General features: G+C 41.3%; 1 protein-coding gene across 1 annotated transcript in view; it reads left to right on the top strand.

Moving 5' to 3' along the window:
- Positions 1 to 23,628, top strand: part of syne2b (spectrin repeat containing, nuclear envelope 2b) — a 99,004-nt gene that overhangs the window by 37,200 nt on the left and 38,176 nt on the right. Inside the window, 24 exon segments of the mRNA XM_053620149.1 lie at positions 66 to 251; positions 385 to 540; positions 621 to 892; positions 1,126 to 3,190; positions 3,271 to 3,605; positions 3,705 to 3,849; positions 3,940 to 4,140; positions 4,751 to 5,010; positions 5,860 to 6,019; positions 8,304 to 8,459; positions 9,279 to 9,419; positions 10,043 to 10,225; positions 11,163 to 11,300; positions 11,881 to 12,066; positions 12,321 to 12,425; positions 12,535 to 12,687; positions 12,961 to 13,053; positions 13,854 to 13,988; positions 15,097 to 15,258; positions 16,678 to 16,749; positions 17,319 to 17,417; positions 19,164 to 19,629; positions 21,352 to 21,470; positions 22,593 to 22,757. Coding sequence (XP_053476124.1) covers positions 66 to 251; positions 385 to 540; positions 621 to 892; positions 1,126 to 3,190; positions 3,271 to 3,605; positions 3,705 to 3,849; positions 3,940 to 4,140; positions 4,751 to 5,010; positions 5,860 to 6,019; positions 8,304 to 8,459; positions 9,279 to 9,419; positions 10,043 to 10,225; positions 11,163 to 11,300; positions 11,881 to 12,066; positions 12,321 to 12,425; positions 12,535 to 12,687; positions 12,961 to 13,053; positions 13,854 to 13,988; positions 15,097 to 15,258; positions 16,678 to 16,749; positions 17,319 to 17,417; positions 19,164 to 19,629; positions 21,352 to 21,470; positions 22,593 to 22,757 — 6,153 coding nt within the window.

The raw sequence follows: 23,628 nt of genomic DNA, 5'->3' as shown, positions 1-23,628 counted from the left end.
CACTAATCACTGCATGGTTTTTAACACGTCGCGTTGAATTATCTCGTCGTATCTTTAAATTGTAGGCACAAGTACAAGATGCAGACAAATCAGAAGTCCCCAGTCAGGATGCTTCAGTTCCCAAAAGTATTCACGTGTCCGAGGCGTTAGAAGAAAAAGAAGAAGAAGAACCACTTGGTGCTACGATGAATAATATTTTCACTGAGATTGAAAAAATGTCTAAGACACGACCAAATAGCCTGCTGATTGAGGTACTACTCAGAGCTGCTATATTTGTGTAATTGGTGGATCGACAAGACCACCCAACTAATATTACACGTATACAATCCGATCACTTTCAGAGTTAGCCACGTAACCCTGCCTCTATGTTTTTTGTGACCACAGAGCAGGCCTTATGAAGATCCTCTGGACATTCTCAACACCTCTGACGCCGACCTTGAGGCCCAGTTGAACAGGTTGGCGTTCTGTATACTGAGCTGCCGTAACTGTCCTGCAGTGCTCAACCCCACAGATATGGCCAAACAAGTAGAAGAGGCTGAGGTGAGTTAGCAAGAAAGTCTTTTTTTTTTTAAATTCACATACTTGGACGTGGTCTCTAAATGAAACGTTTTAATGATCAGTCTTGCAGACAGAGTGCTCAGAAGCAAGTTTCCTCAATCTCAAAGCAAGATCACGTTAACGGTGATGTTAGCGCTCTTGCCGCTGGCTCATCCAACGACCCTGAGGCTATGCAGCGACTGAGCTGCCAGTGGACAGAGGCATTGTGGGATGCATCTGGCACTGTATACACCAAGGAGGCTCAATTGCAGCTGGTGATTGACTATGACAGACAAATGGAGAAAGCCAAAGCTACTCTTGAGAAACTGGCAAGCGAACTGGAGTCCTTGAAAATGTAAGTATTCGAGAAGCGCTTTAGTTGCTTTCTATATAATGTTATGTATTCACTCGTACTAGCCTAGCTCTATGCATTCAAACGACAGCTACCAACTGAGACGTATGAAGCTACCTTATCTTTTCTTTTGTTTCATTCTCCATTGGAATTCACCTTGAGTACATCATTTCATTTTGGCCCAAACATTACTGAACTTCCTAATTGTTTTCTCTTTTCGTACCATACATCTGAAGGTGTCCGGTCGAAAGCAGCTTTGTTGAGGAGCAGAGACTGCGCTCCTTCCTGAGGTCTATGGAACAGGAGAGGACAGTTCTTGGAGAGCTGATCCAAATACATTCCCAGCTATCACCGCACCTCAGCCAGCCTGAGGGAGCAGCAGCACAGTCGCAACAGAGCATCTTGCAGTGCGAATGGAAGGCGCTGCAGAGATCTGCTGAGAGAACCTTGCATAATGTCAGCGCTTATACCAGAGAGAGTTTCGACCTTCTAGAGGATATCAATACCTTAAAAGATCATATGGAGAACTTTCATAAGATCTTGGGATCACCTCGGATTTCATCTGCTGGTTGGGATGGCAAGAGAGCGCAAGAGACGATTAAACTCGGCGCTGAGCTCACAGCTGCCAGACAAAGATATTCTGATCTCCAGCAAAGCTTTGAAGCTTTCTCCCAAGGATGTCATTTCGTCAGTGAGGTGTATAACATACAGCGGGGCTTATGGAGTATCAAAGATCACCTGGATCTGATTGGTGAGGAGTTGGCTTTTTCAATCCCGACCAGCAACAGCGCAGCTATGGTCAAAATCATCAACGTGATAACGGAAGCCCTAGCTTGGGCCAAGAAGACGGAGTACGACATTAAGAATAGGCAAAGGAAGGTTTCTCTGCTTCCAGAAGAAGTCCATCGACAAATCAAGGATTTGAAGAAGCTGCATTCAGAGGTGACCTCTAAGCAGATACAGTTAACCACTCTGACCGAGGAGGTAACCGAGTTGATCCCGGATCTTGACGAGCCCGATGTTCCTGTGGTCACTTCCTTTTTGGAGCTGTTGGCAGGTTTGTCGAAATCGACAGCAGAAAAACTAGCCACTGCTATGGAAGAAATACAGTTGAGTCTTCAGACTCGGGAGAAGATTTCAGAGCAGATAGCTGATGTGGATTCCTGGATTCTGTGCCACCTCCATAAGGAATCTCTGATTCGAGAGGATTTCCAAAGCTTGAGCGCAGCAGATCTCGATCGAAGGTTACGGCAGTGTCAGGATACACTCGGTGAGGCGGAAAAACACTCCGGGATCGCGGAGGCTTTGCTGATGAAGAGTAAAGACATTACCTCTGAGCTTAGTATCTCTGAGAACGCATGGCTGTATGAGAAACTCACCAAGCTTGAGGAAGATATAAAGGGCATCATCAGTTATGAGAAATCCTCCATCCTGGAGATAACAGATATATTACAGACCCAGGAGTCATCAGAACAGAAAATGGCTTCTTTGGAGCAGAAATTGAGAGAGATAATGATGGACATGAATGGACACACATTTCCCATCACTAAGGACACTCTGTCTGCCATTGAGCCAATCAAACGCGTGCTCGTAGAGCACAAGTTTCAGGTTGAACAAATAAACACCTCTGCAGAAGGCAAGAGCAGAGAGCTGCTATGTGTGATCTCTGAGCTTCATCATAAAATGAAGGCTTTTCATATTAAATCTCAAATCCACGAAAGGTTCCTCAGCCTCAAGCAGCGTGCGGAGGATCTTCGGGAAAACGTCGAGGTCTACGTCCCAAAGACGACAGATGAAAGCATTGGCAAAGAGGAACGCTATAAGATCTGTCAGTCTCTTCTTATCCAGATTCCTCTAATCAAACTTATGTACAAGGAGGCATCAGATGAACTTACAAACATCTCAAAGGACCTTTATCCGGCTCAGCTAACTACCGAACAAGAGAGGCTCAAACAAAACCTTGACAGTCTTAACGCTTGGGAGACGGCTATCCGAAATAACCTTCACATTGTGGAATGGGACATTCTGAAAGAAATAAATTACCTCTCGGAGCAAAGAGTGGTACGCCGTTTGCTCAAAGAGGTTAATCAGGTGCTGGAGAAGACTTATGAGGTGGAGTCTAACCAGGGAGCCGTTGAAGACGAGCTCAGAAAGTTCCTTAAAGTTAAGAAGAACATTGAAGCTAGAATGCGGGTTCTGGAGGTTTTGGAAATCAGAAACGGACACCAGCAGGGCTCTCGACATGCTAAGGACATTGCAGACTTGGCTAAAATGGTCTTAGACAACTGTGAACGAAGATTGGTAAGTAAGAACTGTACAGAATCCAAACTATACGAATTTGAAATATGAACTGTAAGTTAATTTTCACGTTCTCTTCCTAGGTGGACCTGTCCAAAGCAAAGGAGTCATTGAAAAACTATTCTAGAGGAGTCAGAAGTGCTGGTGAGTTCCTCCAGAGGACTGAATCCGCTCTTCTCCCGTCTCTCTGCTCACCGAGGAGCTGTTCAGAAAGGCTGAAGGACGTCCAACACGCCCTGTTAACTTCGCACAAAGAGTTCCAATCCCATCTTGCCGAAATTCAGACTCTTGCGCCCTTCAGTCCCTTATTTTCAGTGCAGAAGGTAGAAGAATTACAAGTTAAGATTCTAGGTTGCCTCTTGGTTCGGATGTCCACTCTTAAAGCCCAGGCCCAGCTGAGACTGGAAGCTTTAGAGAGGTACGTAGTCATTGAAACGTGTTTTTTTTTTTTTTTTTTTTTTTGTCCTCGATCAGTATCAGTTTATACAGTTATTGTAATTGTTCCCAACTCCCTAAGGTGTGTTAACAGCCAGAGAAACACCCGTGTGCGCTACGAAGAGCTGTGCCGACGTGTCCGGGACTCAGAAACAACCCTGGCGGAGTGCGCCTCTAAAAAAATCACCTCTCAGACGGACTGCCGTGACCAGCAAGAGAAACTTAGAGTAAGGAAAGTGTTTACGGCATGCATCCTGTAGGTAAGGTATTATTTTGGTGTTAAAAAGCAAACGAGTTTTATCCCCTTGGTTGTTCAGACACTGGTTAAAGAGATCGACACTCTGCCTGGCAAACTGGATGAGCTGAGAGAGTGGTGTCCAGTACAGGGTTGCCGTGGCAACAGGGACGATGCTGTAAACTCCCTCTGGGGTCAGGCGGCCAGACTGCGGCAATGCGCCAGAGATCTGCTCGCACACTCGGTGTGGAGGGGAGAGGAATGGATACGCATCGGGAAGAGTGTAAGTTACATCGCATCTCGACCGGCTTGAACGTGATTTGATACAAAGAAGTTACAAATGTATCCCCCTTCTCCTCAGCCTTAACCTTTGGAATATTTGTATAGTATACGGTGTTCATAACAATATGCACAGTCATGTGAAAAAATAAGTACACCTCATGGAAATTGTTGATTTTTTTTTTTTTTTTTTATGTATTTGGGCAAGCAAACATTTGACCCTCTTTGAAACAATGCCTATTAATAAAAGTGATACATTCTATCAAAGGTTTGTTCGACCAAATATGTCAAAAAAGCCAAAAATTTTCATGGGGTGTACTTATTTTTTCACACGACTGTATATAAGTTCATAAACTTCTTATTGCAATAAACTTATTATTGACGTTATACAAAATATATGGCAAAAACCTTTTACACACATGACACAGCGGGTAACAATAATATCGTGGCCACGAATTTAGAATTCGTTCCCACATTTTATTAATTCGTTCTCTCGTTTTAGTTAATTCGTGGCCACGTTTTAATAAGTTGTTCCCTCTGAAGCATTTACCTAAAACAAGGGAACGAATAACGAATTTGCCTGTGAGCTTGTACGCTGGATTTTTGCCTCACAGATGGAGGAAGCATCGTCTGTCCTGGAGCAGATGGAGGCTGAGTTGCCAGAGAGCAGCAGAGAGAAAGCTACTGCTGAGGAGCTTCAGGAACTGCTGCAGTTTTGGTCACCATACCAGGACAGACTGGACTGCGAGCATCGAGCTCTGTCTGCACTGGAACTGCGAGTCGCTAGGCTTCTGAGAGTCCCCTCCCACTTGGAACAAGCCCCGCCCATTCCACTGTGCCAGGAGCTGCAAACCATGCAAGAGCGCTATCACAGGTTAGAGGTCTCCATCCATTTTATGTGTTATTAATAATATTATCGGATTTATTCACCGCACGGTTGGTTTACTCGTTGTAGAGCGGTAGAAATATTTTTTCACGTCCTGCAAAGTTCATGTCATGAAATTACTGCCACTCTGGGCGTAACGGTCAAAACTGGGTCAGATTCGGACCTCGTTATTACATTCCAGAGGAACAAACGAGGACTCGGTTGCAGTTAGTTTGGCTGTGTAAGTATGGGTTTGTGTCTTTCTTTCTTTTTTGTTTTTAATTTCAAAGTAAATTCTGTTTTTATCCAAAATGATGATGCTGTTCTTCTCTACATACTCTGTTATCTGTTTTGAAACATTCTGATATGTACGCTTTTAGGATGAGGGTTCTGATGTTTGGTATATTACCCCTACACAAAGGGAGAGGTGCTAACGTATGGTTTAGATTTATTTCTTGCTAGGCGATACGGGAGACACCTGAAAACCTGATTTTTTCAGTTAAAGCACTGGTTGGAGCAAACGTCAGTAATATTTTCCTGGAGGAAAAAGATGGATTCACTGAAGGGGAAAGGACGAGGGGGGCTAAAAAAGATGTGCATTTGCGTCACTTCATGCCGACTTTATCTCTGTGACAGTTTTTTTTTTTTTGGAAGATTCAGTAGTGTCGAACTTGAGCCAATAGAAACCAGTTGGGTTTGGTTGTGGTTACTTTGGTCTTGCTCACTAGGACAATAGTAATGCATGCACCAAACTCAAATGCACGCACCAAGCTCCAGTCACGCTGCCAAGTTTATCCAGGTGTGTTCTGAGAGAATCTTCCCAGGTATTGAAAAACCTTTGACCTTTACGTCTTGCAGACTAAAGTCCAGGAGTACCCAGGGCCGTAAGGTAGTTCAGGCGGAGATGGAAGAGAGGACGAAGGTGTGTGAGGAGCTGCAGGGGATCCGGAAATGGCTCGTAGCTGCAGGGACTGTGCTGTCAGAGCTGGAGCAAGCGCCCGGCACAGAACGGCTCCAGGTGGGTTTATCTCCAAAAAAAAAAAAGCTGTTAGCAGCAGTTGAATGAGTAATAAAGTAAGGCCATCTGTTAGGTTGGCAACTTCCATCTTTTCCTGTGTTACCTGGAATAACGCTACTGAGGAGAGACGGAAGTGGGCACAATGTTTTGTTTTTTTCTTTAAAAAAAAAAAAAAAGCTAGCACCCAATATCCAGAAGTTGGGGTTAGAATATCCTAAATCTGCTATAATTTACTTCTTTTTCATTGTTGCTGTACTCTAAAGATTTGCATTTCACAAAAAACAGGCCCAAGTCTCACCCTTACTTCACCTGTATACTGTAGGACTCTTATTCACTCGTATCTCCTCACACTGAATGTTTTGAATCTGGCTTCTTCCTTGTGTCATCTCAGAATGGTTTTTATGTAAAGCTGCTGTCTAGCGATACCTAAGCACTGAACAGATAAAACCGAATTGAATGGAACATTCATACTGCTTCTGACATTTAGCTTGTTTGGAGAAGTGCTCCTGGAAGCCATCGTCACAGTTAGTTTTATGTTTCACGGTTTCAATAATGCGACGCTTTGACCGAGGCGTTGTTTGGTCTGAGTAGGGCTTGCTTGTTTTCAAGTAAACGTTATTCAGCTCTGGTCAGGATGATCACCTCACCGGCAGCAGAAATACGCAACTTTGTATTTAATTTCCTTGCGTTTCTTCCCCCTACTCACGTCTCAGTCCTCTCTGTCTCGCTGTCTGTCACAGTTTCGTTCCCAGTCTATCCCCCTCTCAAAGTTCCTTCCTAAGTCCCACAGGCTAAACAGCTTGGTCATTATGTTCTCACCGTTCCCTTCATGTGCACCAAGAATGAGCCGGTTACAAATATTAGAGATCGGTATCCACACACACACACTATCTCCCACACCTTTGTGTTTTACCTTACAAGCGGATTTTCAAGCCTGACCCTAAGGCCGAGAGTGATGTCGTCATCCTTACACACGTCCAAACGGATCTAACGTACACTTGGCGTGTCTTTTATCATTCGTGGCCGAAAATCCGCCATGGGAATACAGTGATATAACCGTTTGTGTCTCGTATCCTTTATTTCCGACTCGGACTCAGATAACTCATTACAATATGAATAGAGGGAGCCGAGTATTATCTGCTGCCCGGGGGCTGAAAGGTGAAGCGGGTTGATGCTTAGCAGCGCAGAGAAAGGGAAACGCAGAGCGGTTTAGAGTACACTGCGTGGGATTCATTCCTGTGGAGCTGAGGGTCTGCGAGGAAAACTGTAAACGGCTAAGCGGCTAAACCGGTAAGATGCGCCAGCACAGACTGAGATTAGATGATCTTCAATGGTTAAATGAAGGATGAAAAATAGCAGTGCTGTTTGTTTCAGACTTAATTTTGACTTATTTCGCCAGATCAGTCATTAAATATGTTTGCAGCATCCTAACCTTTTGTTTCCTCGTGCAGGTTTTTTTTCTTCTTTCTAAATTACACTATGATTGAGCCGGTAATTTTTGGTTTGTTTCTCTACCCACACTGCTATAAATATTACTACATTACATCTAGAGCTGGATTTCTGTAGAGCTTCCCGAGTGGCATGACACAAATTGTCAGGCGAATGCGTGTTCGAATCCCAACCAGGACGCAGGTGCCCAAGAGAGCCAAATTGGCCGTGCTCTCTGAGTGGGAGGGGCATACTGTCTCTCTTTCAATCACGGGCGTCTGTGAGCTCATGTATGTGGAAGAGGGTAGCTAGCACTTTTTTCAGGGTATGTTACATTGCCCTGTGACTCAGCATGTGCAACAGTTTGTAAAGATGCAGTTGTGTGGCTTTACGTGACCCAGAGGAAGCACCATTCCCAGCTGGTAGCTGTCGTATGATGGGGGAAAGTCGGCTGGTGCGTGGGAATTGGCCAAGACCAATTTGAGAAGATATAGGGGGAAGCAAAGCTATATACAAATAAAATTAAGTCGAATAGTAACGTAGAAAACACGTCCCACATGTACTGTCTGCTTGTTAGATTATGAAATCATGTGTATATAATTATGTCTGTGTAAGAACTGAAAACAATGCCTGATTTCAAGAAAAAATAGAATAGTGATCGTGGTGCAGTTGGATTTAGCCTTTGATTCTAACGCGAGTGATGCAACAGCGCTTTAGTCCTTTATTTGTCCAGTTCTCTCATCTGTACACTCTGCTCAGACAGATCAGCTTCCAAAGATTCAGCGTGTCGTCTCGTAGATCATTCAATTAATAATGACCAAAAATAAATAAATAAATCCTGTCCTTGTCCCTGTAGGAGCTTCATTCTGAACTGTGTACCCAGAAGGCTTTGCTGCAGCGCATCATGGAGGGCCTTAGGATGAAATATTCAGATATGTACACTCTGGTTCCCGTGGAGATAGACGGCCCATTACAGGAAGTCTCTCTCTCACTACAGGAAGTGGTAAAGCAGGTGTGGAGTATTTACAAACCTTTTTTTTTTCTTTTTCATATCGGTGTGTCCATATCTCATCTGTATGCTTGGAGTGAAGTTAATTTACTTTTGCGTTACTTTACATTATTACTTTAAGTAACAAGACACACATCTTGATAAGCCTTTGAAACTTTGAAAGGTCACTGAAGTTCTCTAATGTTGTTTTTCATGACTGCTGAATTAGAGGCAGGAGCTTCTCACTCATAAACAGGCAGGTCCTTGTACCTGCTGTCTCACACACACACACACACACACACACACACATACACACAGACACTAGATGTGTTAGATTAGCCACCTGCAGCTTGTACGCTCCATCGTGCTCATTATGGCTTGGACCTCCTGCAGTTCTTGCTACTAGTGGCTGTGTGTGTGTGTGTGTGTGTGTGTGTGTGTGTGTGTGTGTGTGTGTGTGAGTTACTCCTTATCACTGCACTTCCACCACCTGTTGCCCTACTAAATTAGTAGAAAATGGGTCTCCAGGGAAAATTTGAAGCTTTTAAATCCAGCCTTGCCTGAGTCGGGTTCAGAAATGTAATCCTTATATACGACACGAGGAACATAATCATTGTAACTATGTATCTTTACTTTTAAATCTCATTCTATTTATTGAATTATTTACCCTAATTACCAAACAACCTGCTTTACGATGAATATAAATAATAAGACTGGAGGAAAAAGGGTTAATTCCACATCTGGCTTTGAGGAAACTATGTGATGAAAAATGATGCATTTGAATATTTTATTTTTTACCTACATACATACGTTTTTACTGATCATCCCCCCTCTCTCTGCCAGGTGGAGGTGGCCGTGCAGAAGAGTGGGCCGTTACACAGGCTAGATGCTCAACTTTCAGAGATCAACACAGGTCTGGATGGCGTACAGGGCAGACTAAATAAAAAGTGTCCTAACGTCGCTGAAGCCGAGAGCGTACAGAAGGTTCGACTCACTCACTGGGACTGCAGAGAGATTTCAGACACAAACACATACACTCACACTCCACAATTCATCATAATTTAATCACAATCAGGTTGAGATTAGATATCAGTGTTTATTGACTCATTATATCGCAACTTCCTGTCCTAATAATATCTATAATAATAAAGTCTAAATATAGTTATATGTCATTTTGATCCAGCGGAATGTAATACACAATATGAAAGAGTTTAGTTAAAAGTGCCAAGTATTTTATTCCTAAATCAGCTGAATATTTGTGATAAATAATCATGATTTTAAAACTGAGAAAACCTTCTGCTGTTGTTATTTTAACCGTTATCATGCAGTCTTGGCGTAAAGAGCACTGAAATCTTTGTTGTTTTTATTCCAGACCTGTCAATATATAGAGAGGAGGTCCTGCATTCAGAATGATTCAAAGTCAGATAGATGAATATCTTTAAGGCGCTGTTCTAGTACTGCTTATAACATGCTTGAATCACTTATTGCTTTTTTTATGACTTCGCTACCCTAGGGTGAAGTAGTTACGCAATTAAACAGTTAAAAACACAAGGCGAGTCTAGTGATTGTAATTAGCTGTGCTTGAACACGCGTATCTTCTCCTGTAGCGTGTGTGGGACGAGTTGGACGGCTTACGTTCGCGTCTCGCAGCGGTCGAGGTGGAGCTCCAGGCCTTCAGTGAGGGGAAACCGGAGGAGGCGCAGGCTCTCGCGGAGAAACTTTCTCAGACCCAGCAACTGCGCACACGCCTTTCCAAACAAGCCGAGGACAGAACAGCCTTCCTCGACAAGGCACGGCTGATATAAGTTTACATTTACAGTATTTAACAGACACTCTTATCCAGCTTGACTCACAGAAGTACACATTAGTTGTTGTTTTTTTAAACTAGTGTGAGTACTAATGTACTCAGTATCAGGTGTCAATTGTGAAGTACCTGATTTTTTTTTTGTATGTGTGTGTTATCATTTGAATTAGACCAACAAAAAAAAAAATAGTGTAGCAACATTAAATAAAAAATAAGCAAATTCTGTATGAACTGTATATTCATGTTTGTTCCATTTCTATGTTGTTAAAGACCCCTAAAACAGCAACAACAAAAAAAATAGACCAGATAACACAGTAACCCCAAAACAATAAACCATGAGGAAAAAAATGAATAAAAAGTAAAAACCGAAAGCTTGTCCGACCCGTTCGGTGTCTGTTGCTCAGTACATCAGCGGTTTCTTTCTTTTCCAGGACGTTCCAGATTGTTCTATTTGCTATACCCGACGTTTGTCAAACGCCTCTGATTGATTCTCGCTCTTTTCTCAGCTTCAGAACGGCTCGCTTTTCTCCCGTAGACAGCTCTCTGATCTTCATGTTGGTTTATCCTTTTTAACAACGAATGCCGTCTGCACGGCTGAAACTGAAGGCTCAGACCGAGAGTAGATGTTCAGAGCTGTTTATTATTTAAACAATCAATCTACCAGGACACACCTGGGTAACAAGAAACACCTGTCAGTCACGTGTTCCAGTGTTTTTGCTCGCCTAAAAATTCTGATCTGGTACAAAGCTGAAGTTTTAAACTCTCGTATTCATCTTTTGATCTGCAACCCAGATGTTTTCAGTCTACAGCAAATAGAAACGAATTGACCTGGCCGTTCCAATAGTTTCGGAGGGAACTGTACATATAATGCACACTGGTTTTTATTCTGATCTTGGTGTGTTTTCCTGTGTGTGTGTGTGTAGATACATGGTTGGCTGCAGGAGCATGAGGAGATGGTGAAAGGATCTGAGAGCTGGATTACTGAATCTCAGTCATGGTTGACCGCACCATACACCTACACTACTGCGAAATGTCTGGACAGCCATGTTAACGCACTGCAGGTGAAGCACTGGATGCGCTACTATACTTTGTAAATCCTAACAGACGATGAAAGGACTGGGTCTTCTACACCTTCGCAGTTTAACGCTCATTTTTGTAGATTTTTTTTCGAGATTAAAGAACACGCTAATGACTCCGTTAAACACACAAGTAACTGTTACTGACAAATAATATGATGTGCTGGATCAAGTGCTATTTTATAGCCTGCCGAATAATGATTATTTTATGATCATATAATGATATATATTTATTTAATAATGATTAATAATGAGGGTTTTAAATTAATGTGATAATTACAACTAGGACTATTCATAAAGCTATATATATATATATTGTATTGCAATATACTAGACTCAATGCTCGCTACCTTCTGACTCATTTATCATCGTTTTAGTCTTAATTTTTTTTTAACAATTTCCTTCATCGGTCCGCATTTCCTATCCCATACAGGATTTCATAACTGACAACGCTACAATCCTGTAGCTATACCATGACTGTTAAAATTCTAGCAACCCCACACAGTTATAATATGCCAAGCTTCCATTTTATTTGTTATTAATTAGCCATAACGTTCTTTTGCAGTTGGTTCTTGACGACTCGGAGCAGATTCGCCGGACTTTACAGGGATTTGAGAGCGTGTTGAAGGAGATGGCGAGTGTGTGTGATGTGAGCGGTCTTCAGCAGGAGCTGTGTGAAGCGGACCGGCGCGTAGCGGACATGCAGAGCGGCCTGCTGGAGCCTCTAAAAACGTTAGAGCATGCTGCAGCTGTGAGTTTCAGAGCAGCAGAGGGTCTTTAATATAGATAGAATTAAGTGCACTTTAGTTTAACTGTTAGTTTAGCACTGCGCAAAGTGCATTCCAGAAGCATTAGTAACCCGTGATGTCAGAAATACACACACTGTTTAAGCTAAACTGTACTATAAGCTTCCCTTGCTTGCTGTCTACAGGCTTCATAGGGTTAATGTATATTTTTTTCCTCATATGATGTGTGTAAAGCTTTGCTGCCGTACTTCCTCCACAGGAAGTGGATTCCATGGAGTCTGAGCTGAGGATCATGGAGAAGGACGTGACTGAGCTCAGATCAGCGCTCACGTCAAAGCAAGGCATCAGCCAGGACAAATTCAGGGTGTGTGGGTGTTTTTAAGTTTGTCATTATCGAAGGCTTTTCCTCTTGAAATGAAAAGTGCACAATCACCATTTCAGTATCTGTATTTATTTTAATTTATTTTAATCAGGCTGCTGAAAACAGGATCGAGCTGATGAAGAGGACCGTGGACGAACTGAAGAGCTGCAAGGCCGGACTGCGTTTGCCAGAAGGAGCAGAAAACACACTCGCTGTGTTCAGTAACGCTGACTCACTACTGAATAAACTGTTGGAGCTAGAGCAGGTAAGCACACACTGACACACACGTGCATGCACACCTCCTGATTTTGTGATCTGTGGGTCAGCGAGGGTGTGGTCCAAAGAGTGTGGGATGTTAGAAGAATTTTTCGTGGCCAGAAACCTGCCTACTTTCACAGAAAGGTCTAAATTGACTGACATGGCAAACTTCAGCGAGTTGAAGGTTCTGAAGCTTGTGCCCAGAGAAGTGTACACATACACACAGTGTCCCTCTCCACTAAGGTTTAACTTTGCTCTGATTCGCCGTTTCTCCTACTAGCTGGCGCTGGAGCACGCCGTTGTGGTATCAGAGCCGTGCGAGACGTCCTCCACGCTCCGCGTTCCTCCTACCATCACAGAAGAAGAGCCTCAGGTACCAACACAGGGGTTACGCTTCCTTAGTACAGAGTAAATAAAGAATAAAACGTAACTCGGGAGTGATATTAAAATTTTAGGTTCTTCGATCGTTTAAAAAAAACCCCAGAGATTCAGGAAATGCATCTTTTGTTTAATTCTTTAACGTTTTTTTATTTTAAAAAGAAAAAGAACCTAACTGAATAAATAAATGAGGGGGGAAAAAAAGAAGAGTGTTCTAATAATTATAGACTTTTGATCATTAAAAATAAGTACATGAGGGGAAGTTTTTTTTTTTTAAGGTTTGTTATTTTTGTTTGAAGAACTAACTGTTTAATTTTTTATTATTGGTTATTTTCATTTTATTTAAAGAACTCAAGAGAGAATGAAATCAGATCACCGTATATATAAAATGTATAACGTGTATATATAATGCATAATGTATAGAATAAACTAAGTACAGAATGAAAAATAACTAAACTGTGATTATAATTCTATATTATTTCAGTATTTAAAAGATTTTTTCATTTGTACTTCAAGAAATTTATTTTTAATTTACCTCAAGAAAGAACCAAATTAAACAAATTAATATTAAGTATAGCACAGACTGAATAAAGAATGAAAAAAACCAACTTTTTAATACGTGATTGCACGTAATAAATAATAATAATAATAATTACAGTAAATCATCATAATTACACATTTTTTGACAATTAAAAATATCTGTGTAGGAACTTTTAAAAGTTCATTCAAAAAGTCATTTATTTCAAGAACAATTAAAAATAACAAAGGTGTGTGTGTGTGTGTGTGTGTGTTTAGGACAGTGTTTTGGATCAGGGGCAGGTGGAGATTGCCCGCATTACGGAGGACGTGTTGATGCGATCTGGAGCCATGCTGATGACCATAAAGGAAGCGACGCTGGAGCAGAGACTCGAATCACCAGCTCACACACAGGTTACCACACACACACACACACACACACACACACACACACACCTTGACATACAAATTTGCATTAAATCAGATGAATTGTCAACAGTGTCTGCTTTTAAATGTGTTTGTATTGTGCATATACAGGTGGGTGTGTTCATATTGTATGGAAATGTTAAGGTTAATTATATTAACTGTAGTGTGTGTGTGTAACATTTAATTTCAAATCTAACACATCCAACACTTATATTTCAGATAAACACAAAACAGCTCATATCCGGTTTTACTGACTTTTATATAAGAGGGCATTTTATATTAAAAAAGTTAACTTTACTCCTTAATTACTGATCCCGATCCAGTGATAGATCATATCACGTATCACCCAAGCATTTTTAATCTTTATCCGCGATATCCATACTCTCATATCTTTTTCGATACCTGATAACTCACCATCTCATTAATCACCATCTTCAAACAGGATGTGCACCAACCAGTCAAAAGTTTAGGCACACTCGTTCTTTATTTTTATTATTTTCCCCACATTTTAGAATAATAATAAAGTCATCAAAACTCTGTAGTAATACAAATGGGACTATGGGAATTATGTTGTGATAATCCAAAATAAAGCAAAAATAATGTAATATTTTAGCATCTTCAGAGTAGGCCCCCTTTTTCGCAGAGAATTTCCAGAAATGTATTCTTGGCGTTTTTCTCACACGATTTCTTGAGGAATTTCCCTGAGATGATTTTTTTAAACAGTATTAAAGGAGTTCTCACCGATATCAAACATTTAATCACACACCTTCAGGTCAAAATGGTTTGACGATCATGAGAATCATTTCAGTCGAGTGTCTGCAAACTTTTGACCCGTAGTGTACTTTGGGATGAAAGTGAAATGTGAAATTTCTCCTGGAAAACAAAACAAAAAACGATGTCCTAATATGAATAGAGGAGCATCTCAGAAGGATTTCGGTTTGTGTTGAGTTTCCTAGGTTTTAATTTAAAAACCTGTATAGAAACAAGCACAGGGTGCTCTTTTACTGAGGTGAAGGTTCGGGTTAGGTGTAGAGTAGATGGTAATATAGCTGTGTGTGTATGTCTGTGTACTGTATGTGTGTGTTTAACATGACAGCAGCTAGGGTGTGATGAAGAGGAGGAGGAGGAGGAAATATATGTGGATGTAAGAGAAGACATTGATGATGATTGCTATGAAGATGCAAGAGAAGACAGTGCAGGGGTGAGAGGATCTCCTGGCGCTGCAGGCTGTGAGAGAGCGATGAGTTGTGACATGGAGGTAAAAGATGGATGCTCCAGGAGGAAAGAAAATAATCCTCTTCCATTTCTCCTCACCCGTTCGTCCTCCTTCCGTGTCTCCTCTCAACGCCGCTTCTTCACCGCTTTACGATTCTTTATCCCGTATTCCTCATCACACATTTCTCCATCCAGAGCACCGTATCGCTCTAGACCACTTCCTGTCTTCTGTCTTTATTGCTGTTGTCACTAATAAAGAGCAACTAACCGATTTCCTGCGGACTAACCGAGAAAGTTGGACAACGTTACAAAGTTAGATCAAAATCTATGATCAGTTGTTTAACATTTATACTTCTAAGACTGTGAAATTGTTCTTTTGTAATGGGACCTTCTAGAGTTAGGGTTTTTTAGTAGTTGTTGTTTTGTTTATTTGTTTGTTTTTAAACACTTAAACACGACACTTTTTGCCTTTTGAAAGATTATAATGATAGGATCCAAAACCATGAATATGAAGAACCTGCCTTTAATCATGTTTAAGACGTAATGTCTCCCCATACCTTTAAATGTTCACAGGAAGAAAGAGAGATATTAATAACTGATGCACTATCCAACTGAACATTCTGGATTAAAAACAAACAACAAAAAAAAGGTTTATTATTATATATTAAGTTTATTATTGGTGTAATTTAGTCTTTGGCTAAACAACATCCTTTCCACTGCTTACGTTGGCTAGCTGTATTACGCAGTTGCTAGCATGATATTTAACTAGCATTTAATCACGATTAATAAAAGAAGATGAAATGCAGGTTTTTCATGCGTGCAGCGATTCTGGTGGTGATTTTGTGTCTGGGTAAAATTATATTATCAACCCAACTTTAAGGGGTCGCGATCTGGACATCAGTCATTTATTATTTTTTTTTTTAAATAGAAAAAGATTAGTCATCTCTGTTTACTTCAGTCCATCCTTTTGAGTTCGACTTTATTCACTGGAGTTCACCTCTTCTTTCTCGCTCTTCATCACGTCTTCTCGTGTCTCCTCTGCTTGGATCTGGTATTTTATTTTCGTTTAATGTTTGCTCACTTAATGCCAGCTTTCTTAACAGAAATGGGGTTTTTTTGGGTCCTTTCACATTTGGAAGCACAGATTTGAGATTTTTTGGTTTTCTGCGCTACCCGTGTGCATGTGTTTTCTCTTCCACCTGTAGGTGGCGCCGTAGTCACACTCTCGGCGTCATCCTCTGTCTTGTTGACTGCTCACTCCACATCCAGCCAACCCACCCAAACACCCCCCCCCCCCCCCCCAACACACACCCCACCCTCACGGTTGCAGTGTGTACTCGAGAGCTTTGAAATGCACATGCAAATAAAGCTTGTGTATATTTGCTCACCGAGCCTGCTGGGTTTTTACCCTTCTCTGAATTAGAAATCCAAACTTCATAATGACTCGTGTTTTATTGCGCAGGGCACAGAGAGCGGAGGACCGACTGCTGCTGCTGACTCGGCAGAGCGGGATAGGAACGAATCGGACACAGAGGTAACCCTTTAAAACCTAAGCATAAAAGTATTCACTTGGGTTTGTCCTTATATTATTAAAAAAAAAAGTAGAGTAAAAAATAATTTAACCAATGTGCTGCAAAAGCATCAGGAGCGACAGAACTAAATAATTTCAATAGCTAATATGACAAATAAATCGATTATAAACAGCGATAAGTATATAGCTATGCTGTACATTATACCTACATAAGCCTTTCGTGACGCCTACCATAAGCGTATATAAACACTTACGAAGTCACTTTGCAACAGTTTCCAGATTACTCGCTTTTATTTTGATGCCAAGTTGACATTACTGGTGTCATGAAGTGCTTGTGTATGTGTAAGTGGGTAAATTTACCTAATTAATGGGGGGAAAAAGGTCTGGAACGTCATTTGTGTGAGCCATTGCTAATTAATTTTGTGATCATCAAAACCAGCACACGGACAGTTTTAGCATCGAGTGACGGCTGAGTGGTGTGTTGCTTCGTCGTGGACGTAACGCGCAACGGCGGAAAAGAAAACAGAATCCGTTCTGGCCGTGGCTAACTTTTTCCCTGTTGCTTTTTCCAGGCGGGCGAAGGCGAGCGTGTCACCCAGGAGCCGAGCGATCCCGAAGCCTCGTCTAAACCGGCGGCCACTGTGAGAACGCAATCTCCCCCCAGAGAGCTGGTAACCAAAACCCCGTTCGTTAGAGAACTCTCCAAGTCTCCTCCCAGAGGCCAGCAGAAGTGTGTGGTCTCCTAGTGCTAGAGCTCCCGTTTTACGGGACTTCTCGCCCTTCGAGAACTAAACTCGCCTTCTAGAACCTGTACACCTGAAACGTTCTAGAACGAGACTCGCCTTCTAGAACCTGTACACCTGAAACGTTCTAGAACGAGACTCGCCTTCTAGAACCTGTACACCTGAAACGTTCTAGAACGAGACTCGCCTTCTAGAACCTGTACACCTGAAACGTTCTAGAATTAGGACCCTAATGGCTTTTAAGTGCAGTGCATTTACATGGAGCCTTTGGAAATTTTTTTTTTTTTTTTTTTTTTTTTTTAAACCGGCGGTATTATTAATGACGCTTATGAAAATCGAACAGAGCCAAGGATTTATTTCAGACATGTTTACATCCTGGACATTCTCATAATCTTTTTGTTGGAGTGTTTTATTCCTCTTATACCACAGCAATGTGCCAATGATTTTGATCATTTTTGATCATCCTAATTTAATGAATGACACCTTGTACTTTTTTTTTTTTTTTTTTTTTTCTTAACCCGTTTAAAGTTAAATTGTGGCGTATCTCTGAAACAAGCTTATGTTATAGCAGCTATAAAGAGTCGTTCCCTCACCAGCCTTTCTTTTTAACTTAAACAGAGCCCCGACACGGAGACCCCTTCCATACAAACCACTCATTTTCAGCTGCTCTACTCTCAGAGCTACTGTTATAGAAAATTAATCAACACCCTTCTGACCAATCAGAATAGAGCAATCACCAGCGCTGTGGTATAAAAAATACTTAATTTCCCCAAATTGGATTTTTGGACATTTTAAATGTTTTGAATTAATATTTAGCACTTGTTTTAAACTCCTTAAGTTATACTGAACCTGAGAAAATATTCAAACGGATTTTGGAAATATCAGTGCCTCTTTGTTGCCACACTTTGGATAATTTTATTCTTCCTAAGCACTTTATCAAGCTAGTAATGCATTGATCTGTGTGACAGATGCAGAATATTTATAGGTAGGCACGTGCCTTGATTTTGATGTTGTGTGAGACTCCAGCAGGGAAAGTCTGACATAATTGCATGCTACTTTGAGCATTGTGTTCAGTTTACTAAACAAATTGTCAGTGCTCTCCTAAATCCATTTTATAGCATGTGTTTTACTTTTGTGTTTCACTTAAGATGTACTAAGACCATGACTAGAGCTACAGATTGTATTACGTGAAGTATAATACAACAGTGTGTATTATATGAGAATTTCTGTGAGGTAAAAATTTCCTCACGTTGCCTGATGCTGATGAAAGTTAAATTATTGATTCCCCCCCCCCCACCGCCAGAACGTGTTTACATAACGAACTACTTCAATGTGCCTAGTGTACAATTACACATTCTCTTTTTTCTGAAATGCATTCAGAAGAATAAAGTGCTTTTTTTTTTTTGCTGTTGTAGTTTTTTTTCTTTTTTTTTTTTTTTAAATTTATGCTTTTTATTCTCATCTCTTTTCCATGTAAATGCACTGATGTAGCTCTTAACACTGCGCATGCTCTCTGTTTCTTCATCCCATCTTTTTCCTTTGTGAACGATTTTGTCTGATTTTGAAGAAATGAATAAATAAATGAAAGAATTTTTTAAAAAAAGAAACAAATAAAAAATAAACCCCCTTAAAATCTACCCCTCCGTCGTCTCTTTTTCTCTTTCTGTGTGTCAGGAGCGTGGTGCGTGGAAGGCGAAGCAAATCGAGTCAGAGAGGCTGAAGACACACACCTGCAGCACACCGTCCATGTTTAGAGAGGTCACACACACACACGTAGAAACCACAGACTCTCAGGAAACCGTAACTCCACTCCAGGTCATGAACAATTCAGCCGAGGAGGCGTTAAGGCGAGAGGAGTTAACGTCTCCTGTCTCGGGCTCCAAAGATACACACGGTGTTATAAAGTCAGATCAGGGGCCACAGACGCCAGTCCTTTCTGCTCCGTCGTTAAAGCCGACGTTTACACGGCGTCGTGAGAAGACGGCCGACAACCTGGTAAGCAGGTGTCTTCGTTCTCAGTGTGTAGTCCCCAGAATCTCACCCCGTGTATCTCCTCCAAAACCTACCATACTCACATGTTCAACTCACATGCTAACACTTTACAACCCTGTACGAGGTCAAAGTGTGAACTACTCCACTAGTTTAAAAAAAAACACTACTTTATTACCCTTAATTACCCTGGAAAAAGACGAGTGTGAATCTCACACGCTTTCACTTTCATTATGCTTCCTCGATCCAGTTTAGCGCTGACCGTAACTAAGAGACACGACTAAACCTCACGCTGGAAAAACAACAAAAATTAAACTAGGAATAAGCCGCCGGATCAGTTAAACCCTTAAAATCGCAACTTATTCATCTTAATGCATATGATGATGATCAATTACTGCTAAAAGTTACTACAGTGAAATTTATAGAGGCAGCTTTTAAAAACATCTCGTAAGGCAATGATCTATTGATTTCTCACTGTGGCCCCACTTCGTTTCTGTTGACCTTTTATTGCAACTAGTGGTCAAACTACGGTATAACAAGCGCTAACCGAAGCCCCGTTGGGGCAGGAATGACGGTGCTCCGTGCTCGGGGGAGGAGCAGCAGACATGACAATGTTTGACAATGTCGAATACTTTTAAGCAAACAGGCAAAGTGTAAGCATAGACAGTGTGTCTGTGATTTACTAGACCGTTTCTTGCGCAAGATATATTGCAAAGATTGGTAAAGGGAAAGGGGGATTATGGAGTGGAGAACATCCGTACGTCAGAAATACGTTGGGGAGGAAAAAAAAAAAGAAAATGTCTCCCTTTTCCAGTGCAAAATTTTTAGCCACATTTCAGTGTATTTTTTGAGATTTATCTGGCAACCCTGGTTAACGCGATTACCTCGAGCACAGTTGAACAAAGGCGCGTCTAAACCCGCTCAAAACAACTAGACAGTAGCCAAAAGCATAAGTCCAGTGTGATTGCCTCTCGACTTGAGTTTGTTTGAGGTTATGTCATTATTAGTATCATAAGCCGCAGCTGCTGACAGTGAGGAATGTAAGTCTGGGAGTTTAGGGCTATAATCAACGTGTACCATGATGTGACATGGGCGTCGCCTTATCGGTGTCATTGTCCAGGGCGTGTTTAAGGGTGTAGTCATGAATTAATTTCAGGGCAGGATGAGAAAATATCATTATTTATGAATAATGTTCAATTATGTCTGTAAATGCTATGCGCTCGTGCGTTTTTACAGAAGTAGGAGCGGTGATGGTGTTCCGAATTTCTCTCTACTGTCGAACAATCCTGACATGTTTATGACGGTAACTTGATGACTTTTCCACTGAAAACGTTAGGCTGTAGGCAAGACCGCCATCGTCAAGTCTAGGATAAGGTCAAAACCTTGATTAGGCGAGATCAAGTCAATGCGGAGTCGTAAGGAATGCAGAACAGGTCCAGATGAATCAAGGTCGGGATTGAAAACCATCAAATCCTTAAAGGCCAAGCTTTAAGACCAAGACGATATTTAAAAATAGTTAGAATAACGATGGAAAAAATTATATCTTACTTTGTAAAACCAATGAAATGTAAACGAGCTAAGGTATGCGCTCGTTTGATGTTGGGGGTGAAGAAATACAAAGGAATCATCATGATGACTTGGATGACCTTCACTGAACATCATTTCAGTTACTACGCAGAACATGATGTTTGACGCATTAATAATTACGTGTGCCATGTTGAACACCCACGAATAAGCATTTGGAACCATTATGAAATATTTTAGGTGGGCTCAAACTAGGATCACCTCCTCAGGGTCAAGATACAACATGGGCATGACGTCTCGGGCAGCTTCTTAAGCTGCTGATACAGCACAGGCGCCACTTGATTGGGGGTGTGGAATCGGTTATGGCCTCGCGTCGGAAATATCTCACAGCGGCACCGCTGTAAATGTCAGGAACCTTTTCGTCGTTACGGCCGGGTCTTCTGTCTTAGAGCTCGAGCTTCTGAGAAGGTACAAAAGAGTAAAACATGAAAGCTTGCATGTATCAGGATGATTTTTACCAGCCGGAACCAGTGCTAAGAGTATCATCATCTCTTAGCACCATTCTATTGTCGTGTAGATTTTGACGCAAGTTGTTTTTACATTTATATTCATAATCTGTTCGATGGAATACTTCAGCAGTTTACCTAGCCAGATTTTTCACCCTGTGCGTGAACCCTTTTTCCTCAGGAGTGTATTCATGTGTAGTCTCATGAGCCAGGAATGTCCTTTGTGCTCCGGTGAACTACCAATCGTTTTATTAATTGTTAACCATTATTCCCTTCCAGCATTGGTTTTGGAACTAATCCCATAGACTCATCAAGTTAAAACATTAGAGCCTTAGTTCCTGAATCAACTCACACTCTAATGGGTCTAATTCATATAACAATATATTATAAAATTGTACATGATGAGAAAAGTGTGTGGAGTAACTCTGGGATGGTGCAAAATTCTATGAGGATGTTGGCAAATTGGAGAAGTGAAAACTTCTCGCACACACAATAGACTTTTTTATTTGCCCAGGGTTAAGTGTCTGTGTGAGTGTGTGTGTGTGTGTGTGTGTGTGTGTGTGTGTGTGTGTTTTTTTTTTTCTTCCTTCCTTGTCACTCGAGCTGACTGTAAAACCGACTGGCGCTTTCAGGAAGTAATTTTAGCCACGGGTGGGCGGGGCATGCTGAGGGGGTGAAAAGAGAGATAGCATAAGTGAAAGAGTCAAAACATGAGGGAGAGGGAGAACGAGAGAGATGTAAGGACTGCGTATGTATGTGTTTGTGTGTTGGTATATATATATATGTCAGTCACTGAGGACCGATTAGGAACACCGTCATTCATTGTGTGGACCAGAGAGACAGACACTAGACTAGACTAGGGCTAACACTTGTGTGTGTGTGCTAATCTTAACTCACACTCTAGGAGCAAGTACGAAGCAGTATTTCTGGTCCTCTCAGGGTCAATAGACACACCCAGTGGTTTAGATATTTCCACACACACACACACACACAAACAAACTACCTGTTTCCTGCCTCGCCTCTCACCTTCTCTCTCTTCTCTCACCCTCTTTCTGTACATTACCTGTCGTGTTTGACCCTCTAGGCTGCAGGTGGATCCTGTCACTTGGGTAAAACTCCTCCCCCGGATGGATCGCTCCATTCCTGCCATGAGCGAGCCACGCAGATGGAGCTCTGGCTGGAAAAGGCCCAGCTGAGTCTGCACAGCGACGTGCAGCACAGCGTAGAGGAACAGCTGCACACCTGCCAGGTGAGCGGCCGTCACGCACGTTACCTCGTACAGGTTCTGGGAAAACTTCAGCTAGTTAAAGTTAAAGTTTTGTGGCGTTTAACACTGGCGCCTGGGTTTGGCTCCGTTCCAGCCTCTTATACGTTTCACTCATCTATTGCTACCGCCTTACATTCCGTGTGTGTGTGTGTTTGCATATATGAAATATGGGCACAACTCGAAATCCTGCAGATTTCAGAGATACTGTCAAAGAAAAGAGGATATTGCAGTTTTTTTCCTCACATTCCGATATACTTGTTAATAATAAACTAAACCGGTGTTGCTCGTTTAATTTCCGCTCAGTTTTTATGAAAATTATTAGTGGCATACGAATAGTTTCCAGAGTAGCCCAGTCACACCTTTAGATTAATTCTTATTTATTTATCTTGTTTCTTCATTGATGTACTGTATTTATTATCATTATCATTTTATAATTTATTTCTTCTTTCATTCACATTTAAACATTTTACCTTTTGTATTTCTTTTGGTGAATTTTTTTTTTTTTCCATTTATCGGTCTTTTTGTTTATTCGCTTGTTTGTTTTTTTATGCTCGTGATTTATTCGTTCATGCACATTTGTTTAAATATTGTTGGGTTTTTTCCATTTTGTTATTTTTTTTGTTGCTTGCATGCTTATTTATTTATATATATTTATCTGTTTGTTTGTTTATTTATTTATTTATTTATCACAACTTTTTGTTTATTTTCACTTTCTTAATAGTTTTTTTTTTCTTCAGATTTTAGCTTTTAAGTGTTTCTGGGGGGTTTTTTTTCTCCCGAGGTTGTAAATAGCCTACAGTGGAAAGCTCTTTTAGCAAAAAAATTGCAAAGGTGTACCTTCCCATATAACCTT

This window comes from Ictalurus furcatus, chromosome 3 (genome assembly GCF_023375685.1).
Source record: "Ictalurus furcatus strain D&B chromosome 3, Billie_1.0, whole genome shotgun sequence".
NCBI lineage: Eukaryota > Metazoa > Chordata > Actinopteri > Siluriformes > Ictaluridae > Ictalurus > Ictalurus furcatus.
Note: the sequence above shows the minus strand (reverse complement) of the source record. Positions and strands in the feature narration are given on the sequence as shown.